At 35.7% G+C, this 9,272-nt stretch overlaps 1 protein-coding gene across 1 annotated transcript; it reads right to left on the bottom strand.

The window, feature by feature from the left end:
- Window positions 1–1,335: 1,335 nt before the first annotated feature.
- Window positions 1,336–5,488, bottom strand: LOC121601452. Its single transcript, XM_041930275.1, has 3 exons — window positions 5,308–5,488; window positions 5,125–5,196; window positions 1,336–2,798 (listed from the first exon to the last, which is right to left on the bottom strand). Exon 3 carries the CDS (start codon window positions 2,794–2,796, stop codon window positions 1,336–1,338), a length of 1,461 nt encoding a protein of 486 aa, XP_041786209.1. The 5' UTR covers window positions 2,797–2,798; window positions 5,125–5,196; window positions 5,308–5,488.
- Window positions 5,489–9,272: the final 3,784 nt, after the last annotated feature.

Here is a 9,272-nt window from a genome sequence, read left to right as displayed (position 1 = left end):
GAAACTTATGCAACGTAAGTATTTGATCGTTTCGCGAAAATGGCTTTAATTGAAACATCTTAAAATCTTGAAATGATGTTTTAAGACCATCTTGGAAATCATGAGGACGGCTAGATAAAAACATTTTTCTTATTCCGTCATACGAAGCAAACGATTTGAGGCACTTGTTTACGACTGCCGAGTAGTTAGGCATTATTTCATCGTATCCATCCAATAATAATACTATTTTTTTTGTGTTGAATTTATTGCAAAAAAGGCGTAGTTGTATTAGTTGCTCTACATTAAGCTTCTTAGTGTTGCTTTCATCAAGATTGATCTGACCATTAGAAAATTGCAGTAAATCGAAACATAATGCACTGCTTGCACAATTATTGTATATTCCTCCCTCCGATCGCTTGTATTGAATTGAATCAGTAATGGCTAGACAAATGAATTGGTACAATATTCTAATCACCTCAGTATCATTTAGGCCATTTACATTGCCCTTAGACAATCGATCAAATTCGGAAGAATATTCGATGGCATTTAATTTAACTACAAACATCGACGGGTATTCGTTTGATAAGTACCATGCTAGCCAAGTAAAATAGGTCGATTTTCCTGATCCGGCTTCATCCAGAACAACTGATAATTTGCACTTGAGCTCCAAGTCAGGGACATTTTCAAGGTTATGGGTTTTATTTGTAATGGATGCGGCTATATCATAAAATATAGATTCATTCTGATATTTATGTAAAATGTCATGAAAACTAAGTGTCTTATGAGCAAACCAATTTTTTAGCGCATTAAAAGACTTATTAAAATCATGTTTTGCTTGAGTCTCCTGTATTATAGATGCTGGATAATGTTGTAAGTGACGATGAATGTAGTTGTTTTTAATCTTATTATAGCTTCGATTATTTATGTTGTTGCTTTCTTCACGACCTGTGGATGCTGTAAAATTTAATACATCCAGTAAGACTGATAGATCATCCGTCATGCGGACAATACTGGTTAGAGAAGTTGATGTTCCGAAAAGATTTAACTTATCGTTATGCATGAATAGCATTTTTAACGATTCCTGCGTAAGATCTTGGACGAGCAAACATTCCTCAGGTGTTTGTTTATCTTCTGTAGTTTTAGCCAGTAATATCAATCTATGTTGATATTTGTTTAACATTTCAGTTATTGATGAATTGTGTTGTTCTAAGATGATGATAATGCTATGTGAAGCATAGTTTACCTCGTTGATATATCTAAGAATATATTGGAGATGTTGTTCCAGCGTGTCGGTATTATGGAATTTGGAAGTGTCAATAAATAAATAATCAATTTGCAACAGTTGTAAAGTTTGGATTATAATGATGGAACTAAGATGTACATTTTTCGAGCTAAAATAATAATAATTTTGTTAGTACTTTTTTTATCTATATAACTGTAGAAACAAGATTTTTCCAGCCACTTAGGATTAATCTGAACAAATGAATATATTATGTTTAGACACTCTACATATTGTTTGGTGGAATCAGCCCATTCAATGTAACAAGTGTTGCACTTAATATTTTTGAATATGTTAGTTAAATAGATCGAGTCAAGTTGTAAGCCGTTTGCTTTTTTCATAGCGTCCAATATTGAAAGATGCATGTTATTAAAGGTGGCATTTATCTCAGTATCAGTTAACGTTGCTAATATTTTTTTGCTGTTACTTTCAAGCGTAAGTTCATTTGTTGCTTCACAAACTAACATGAATTTTCCATAAAACTCCTTTATTTTTGCATCAATCTTTGCGTATTCCGACTCATCTTTGTTTATCATATCGAACATATCATTGACTGCTGTTATCGAAAAATTAGGATCCAACCAGATTTTTTTCTCATCCACATCAGACCAAATCTCTTTTCCTACATTAAGATTTTTTTTATATTCTGTTACTAAAGCTATACGTAGCATTCCAATGGTTGATTGTTCTGGTGCTTCTAAAAACTCTTTTTTAAATTTATAGATATCGTTAGGTTGCTGTAAAGATGCTAGATCTGTATTAGACTGCTCAACAATTCTACTTATCAATGCGGCATACATGTTGTACAGCGGATTATCAAGAGTTATTTTCTGTTTGTTATAAATAGATTTCGCTAATAGCTTGCCTAGTTTGTCAAGGCTGACTGTTTTAATGGTTTCTTCGAGTTGGCCAAATATGGTATCTGGATTGAATTGATAAAAAGTGGCTTCAAGATCTTGATAACATTGAAGAATATAATGTTCACTAGGAATTACTTGGGAAAAGTATTGAATGATGCCATCGTCGATCTGCGCGTTGGTACATAAGAAATAATAATTTTGTTGTCCTATCCTATGATTACTTTCAACAAAAGATAAAAAATAGACGGGTATCGAAAACGGTGGATTTGAAGTTCTTCCCTTATCCAACAAAGCGGCTCTGGTAATTGTTGGCGTAGTTTTCGATTTTTTGTTTGGTAATGGGTGTTTAGAATTCGACAAATCTCTATGTTTGCTTTGCAGATAAACTGCCCCATCTTTTACCTGTTGAGAAGTGTAACGTAGAACTACATCGTCAAATTTTCCAGCATGAGGATCCTCCACCGTAATGTTGAAGTTGAAGTCCTTATTTTTTTGTTGTGTATCATATGCCCGTAACAGAATTACTGTAGCTATGTGGAGATGATATAAACTTCCATGTATTGCCGGTTTGCTTATATGAATATGTTTATTCAAGGCGGTCTGAGAACTATCTCCTCTGGAAGATGCGTTGGTAATTGGAACATTTTTCCTTTTCATCGTATTGTTGTTCTGTGCCATGACTAAAACAAAAGAATAATCGTAAAATCAACGCGGGTATCTAATAGTTAGTTGATAGTTAAACATAATAATTTTGTTATGTTACAAATTAGTTCAATGAATTTGTTTCTTTATTTATGAAGGCGTATGTGGTGTAACTCTTTCAATATTGTACAGGTTCTTTTAGCACCCTGAAATGACTATTTTTTCCCATTATAACAAAAAAGTTTTATGTTTGCTGAGGCTAAAAAATCGATTATCTCGAGATTAGAGTGAATCCAGATAATTCCCTTTGTCAGGATTTCAAAAATTGTTCATTCGGAGGTTTTCAGCAAGATCAATATTAGCCGCTTTTGTGGATGAACTGTTACTATTATGCTTATTACGTACCCATCGGAAAGCCTTCAACGATCGTAGAATCGCAAAAATGCTTGAACATTTCATGAAATGTTATGTATTATATATCAAAAATACAAACGCTACTGCGATAAAATAGGCCGTTCCAAAATTATTTTTATTTAGGCCAGCGACCATGAATTCGTACGATCAATCGCATTTTGATTTTATCTTTGCATGTGCTGTATTTATCTGGTGTGTCTCAACATGGGTTTTTATTACTGTTGCTCTGGCTGACTGGATGTGTTAAAGTTTGTTAATTGTAATTTGATCTGTGAAATGTTAGAGTTTTTACATGGTTCTATGATTATATAATTTTGTATAGCAGACATGCTACACTATCATCCGGTAGTTGTCGATGACGAATCTTCTTTGGCACAGCAATCATTGTCGTTCAACGCCGGCCTGTACACCACTACTGGACTTGGCCTTCAGTCACTTATCTATTACCCGTAGCAGGATAGTCATTCCCAAGAATGGGGGTACGGTCCATTCTGGGCTTGAACCCATGACGGACATGTTGTTAAGTCGTACGAGTTGACGACTGTACCCCTAAACCAGCCGACGATGACGAACAAGGAACAAAAATGTGCCAACACCAGATCAAATCAGATAGATCAGCAGACCCCATAGTGTATCATGTATCAACATTACTGCAAAAAAAGAAAATAATTTCCAAAACGCAAAACCTATTCAGACCAGCAATTAAGAGAAAACGCTAGTGTTTAACATATTCCTTAAAACCATGTTTTACTTGTATGATTCGCTATCGGTTTTTAACACAGTGATAAATCAAAGACTACAAAATATCTAACGAAAAATGGTTGTTTACAAACCATGTGTTGCAAATGCCTTGAAACCCTTTTTGTGGTTCTATTGCAGATCATTCAGAAAGTAATATATCTGTGAAAGTGAAAACTAAGTGTAATGTTTAAAAAGAAAACTATGGGGTCCTCAATTTACTTGAAACGGATCTCATATCAAAGGAAATGTTTTGGTATTACAACTGTTGCTAGGTGTTCTGTTTACACGGAAGGGTCGTGAAACCCTGTTTATGCTGCATGGGCGAAAGACTTTAGATTAAGATTTGTGAATGTATCAGAATTAGAGCCAGTGTCAGTATTGATCTTAGAGCTGAAATACACGTCGAACAACATAATTGTATCACAAATCAGTACTAAAAGTCTAAAAAATTATTTTGAAAAAAAAAAATGTAAACATCGCGGGCGGCTCCAGCTAACATCTCCTGTCAAAAGACTTCATATAATGGATGAAAATGAATGCGGCGGAATAGAAAATTATTTCGGGCCAAATGAAGTAGCACGTAAGAATAGAAATACGTCTCAAGTCAGATGAATTGTGCAGCTCACATCGCAAAGTGACTTGGTAAACCCTGTAAAATTAATTAATAAACAATTCAAGGATGTGCAATCAAAACTGAAGGCATAACAACACATTTGAAAACTCTTGTGGATATAATGTTACTACTAGGCTTATTTTACGTATCTTAAGCTCTTCATCTTGCAATATTTAAATTTTCCTAAGTGAATGATTTGTCTTTTTAGGCCGTCGACAAGGACAGAGGAGACGTGGTAGGGCCCAATTGAGGTGGCAAAATGGCGTGGAGGCGTCCGCCATTAAGGCCGGGATAACGGACTGGTAGACGAAGGCGCGAGACCGTGAGCGGTTTCGGACACTCCTGAGGCAGGCCAAGACTGCAATATTCTATAACATTTTTTGTTGTTTTGTTTTGAAAACCACCAAGAAGTGCATTACATATAGAAAAAGTTGCATCTTCATTCATTCTATTCCTCATTGTTCTTTAAATTTAATTTCACCCAACTATGGTACATTTTACTTATGTAATAAACAAAAACTCAACAAATCAACTGGCAAAATAGCTATCAATAATGATTACTGTTTCAAAAATGCTGTAAACATAATTATACTTACCCCAAAAATTCCGTGGCGGAATCGAGATATTCTCAAATCATCGATTTGATGATTAATTAAACTGAAACAATTCTTTAACAAAAAAAGAGTTTCCTTTTTTATATTTACTGCACACTGAATATTGTACGATACAATTTTATAAACTAATAAATGGTCTCAAGATTTTCATTTAATTTTATTCACCTTTTCGCATTAGGTGTGTTGTTAACCACGTCCAAAATACGTCTAAGCTGAAAACATGCAGATAACAGTTACGCTCGGTCCATTACTGTTTATCTATTCAGTGCAGAAATTGATAAAATTGTAAGTAACGATAAACCAGTGTAACATGCTTGCTGTACAAAACACCAAACGTTATGAATCATTTGGATCTGGCATCAAGTTTAACCAAACCTTAACTTATCTTAAGGAATTCTTATCGCAGGCCAAAATAATCATCCATTGGAACAGCTCGATACTTTAGTTCATCGATAAGCGTTGACTGCCCGTGTGTTAATACGACTATGGCGTAGTGGTGGCAAAAAATGTAAACCTCTCACAAATAGACAGTCAGGGTCAGTGTCTCCCGTATCGTACCTGTTTTCGTTTTTCTTGTACAGGCGGTTCAACCTATAGTCAAGAATAGCAATAGAGAATTACTGATAGCGACCTAGTATCTCACTCCGCTAAACATTCCTTTTAAATCAGAGGTTTGAAACCTTTGGGGAATTCCCTCCAAGGGAGAAAGTATTACTGTTTGGGCGGGATTTTTGATCAAAATTGCCCTAAATTCCATTGTACCATGCGCTCTCCAACCGCTCAAGAGCTTGTGAGTGAGGAATGAGATCCTACATGCACCCTCGAAGGGCGAAAATCAGCAAAAAGGTAGAAAAGCACTGCTCTAAACACTCGGTGTGATATAGCATTGTTATATAGCGGAAGCGATATAGCAGAAGTAGGCCATTGACAATTTCAGCGATTCTGTAGAGCTGACACTTTCGTACCCCTTGGGCTGCAGCTTGGATCATTCTCATCAGAAAGTAAACAAGCGGTTTTCTAAAAAATATGCTTGTTACTAATACTAATATAGGATAAACGTACCTATAGTGGTGCTAGTACCAATAGTGGTGATATTGCACTAAAATGCGTCTCATACGATAAATTAACAGTAGTTAAGTTATCTACGATAGTGTGAAATGTTCTCTAGCCTTTTGCAAAGGATTTAAAAATGAAATGGGGCCATTCCGTTTCTTAGTGACCGAAAAATCCATTGTTTATTGAAAGGTATCAACATTTGTCCAAAATCCTTAGGATTTAATAACGATACTCATAATTTTGTTAACGTTCTAAATGACCACATGACAACGCAATTATAAGTTTTTTAACATAATTGTTATCAAAAGATATCGTTTTATTCTAATTCATTGGCTTTTGACCATATTTACGTATGTTTAAGTGTTTTTTACGATAGTGACATTATAGGTACACCAAACAGACATGTTCCTATAGTGATCCTAGTTCTAAAATCAATAAAAACAGGTAATTTTTGAATTTTTTCGACGACATTTTTGACATTGTACATACTGTTTTCATTAAAATAAGCAACAAAAATGAGTTTTCTGTAAGTAATTTACCAAACAAAGGTCAAAATTCGCTTACTTGGCTGAGTGAAAAATCGACTTCAAATCAAGCAAACTCTTCTGGGTATGGGTTGACGACAGGTGTAATGCAGTACTTTAGTCAATAGCTTCATCGATCAAATTTATATTTTTTTTACGATCAAATTACGCAAGAAACCAATATTATGGCAGTAATCCTTGCTATTCATACGAAACAGGTTCGAAACTAAGTTTCATTGATATTATACACCGTTTTTGATGCATCTTTGTTTACCACCACTAAAGGAACACAATACGACGACTATAGGAACCATACCACTATTATAGGTACAACGAAGCAATCACAAAAATATGTATTTTTTCGTAAATTTGATGTGTTTCATGGTAAAAATGGTTATGATTGCGAAAACATATTCCAACTGTTAGGTGTTAAAATATTCAGAAATTGTCCTTCCTGACACTTTAAATCCATTAAAACACATCGGTACCACCACAAATTGCACCACTATTGGTACATTTACCCTATGTATTAAACAGCTTGGGGAATGTTTATTTGCTAAGGACAAAGCAAAACAATCGAACAAACGTATCAATTATATGCAACAAATTCAGTTACGTTTCTTAACAGTTACAGTATTTTTTTTAATCCATGCTTGCATAAGTGGGTTACGCAAATTAAAAACTTATTTCGGTATTGAAACTATAAAAGGAACTGATATGAATATTACATGAATTATTTGATGATATGTGTAAAGTTGTTCACCAGTTCAAATTTTGAAACAAAAGCGCTAGACTGCCTGGTATCGTTTCTTTCACCACCTGGCTGTCAGCTTTCATCACTGACAGCAAACATTTTACTCCAATCATGCAGACATCAAAAACTGTCAGCCCGTTCACAGAATTGGGCAACACAAAATTGATAACTAAAGTGCTTTTCAACACCATTTTTATGAAAATGAGAGTATTCAATAAACATTTTTTCTACCCATTTCCATTGAAAATGGAAAAAACACACAATTCCTGTAAACGAAGTAACCGAGAGTAAACGAAGGAAACGCGTGTAAACGTAGTAACAATGTATTTATCGAAGTAGTCTTTAATACATTTAGGAACGATCGATTCATGTTACTGTAAGTTGATTGCAAATAGTTCCTATGGGTTATGGGTTCCTATGGGATGATCTCTTCATTCGCGAAAACGGCTGTGAGAAGGCTATAATGAAACATAAGAAGGATGTGATTGCTGTGGCTCATACTCGGCGAAACCTTTACGAGTTGTAACTAGAGCTGGAGACACCCACACGCCCACTAGATAGGATACATTTAGATATGTGTGGTCCTATTGATCCTGTTGCATGGAACGGATCCAAATATTTTGTTAGCTTCATAGATGATTTCACACACATTGCGGTAGTAGGTATCCAATTACAAGAAAGTCTGAGGTATTTGAGCGATTCAAGGAGTATGAAGCAATGATAACAGCTCACTTCGAGAGAATAACAAGCAAAATAACCGTAGATCAAGGCCGTGAATATTGTTCCAGTGAGCAGCTAACATATTAAATGCAAATTTGGATTCAATTGCAGTGTATGGTAGCCTATTATCCACACCAGAATGGCGTTGTAGAACGTTTTAACAAAACGTTGGTTGAGAAGCTCAGAGCCATTGATTGTAACATGACAAAACGAATGTGGTCAGAAGCGGTGTTGACGGCTATATATTTTATCAACCGCAGCCCAACAAGTGCGTTGGAGGGCTATATGAAACCTGCTAAATGTTGACTGAAGGTAAAGCCAGATTTTAGAAACCTTCGAATTTTTTGATGTAAGGTTTGTTTATGGATCCCGGACCAGAAAAGAAAGAAGCTGGGCAATAAGAGTCTTGAGGGAATAATGGTCGGCTATGCTCCAAACGGTTATCGTATTTGGGATCGTATATCTGAAAAGATTATTATCGCGCGAGACGTTAAGTTCGACGAGAAGTGCTTCCCGTTTCGTGAAATGAAGGATGTTGAAAATCATAATAAACAAGTTATTTCACGATGATGCCGACAATATCATGCAAGCACTTCAAGATGTCGCATGTAATGATGAAAATGAAACCACACCTCATGATGCATTTGATGAACACAACGAGGAATATCGCGATGCAGTATGTAATGACGAATCTCGTGAATCTGGCAAAAGAGAAGAATCATAGACAGTTGTCAACTGAATCACCATGTACATACAGCGAAATCGTGGATCGGAAATATCGTACATTATAGATGGAAGCTATCGAGGATGATTTGTTGTCATTGGAAAATAAACAATGTTTGGACATTAGTGAAGCGACCGACATCGTATAGACCAGCGGTCGGCAAACTTTTGAGGCAAAGGAGTCTAAAGTTGGAGTAAATGATCGACTGCCGCGGCCCTGGTGAATGCGGTTTTTATTCTTCTTCTTCTTCTTTGGCTCAACAACCGTTGTCGGTCAAGGCCTGCCTGCACCACTTGTGGGTTTGGCTTTCAGTGACTAATTGATTTCCCCCCATAGCAGGATAGTCAGTCCT

This window comes from Anopheles merus, unplaced genomic scaffold, assembly GCF_017562075.2.
Source record: "Anopheles merus strain MAF unplaced genomic scaffold, AmerM5.1 LNR4000094, whole genome shotgun sequence".
In the NCBI taxonomy this organism is placed as follows: Eukaryota; Metazoa; Arthropoda; class Insecta; order Diptera; family Culicidae; genus Anopheles; species Anopheles merus.
This window is presented reverse-complemented; position numbering and strand designations above follow the sequence as displayed.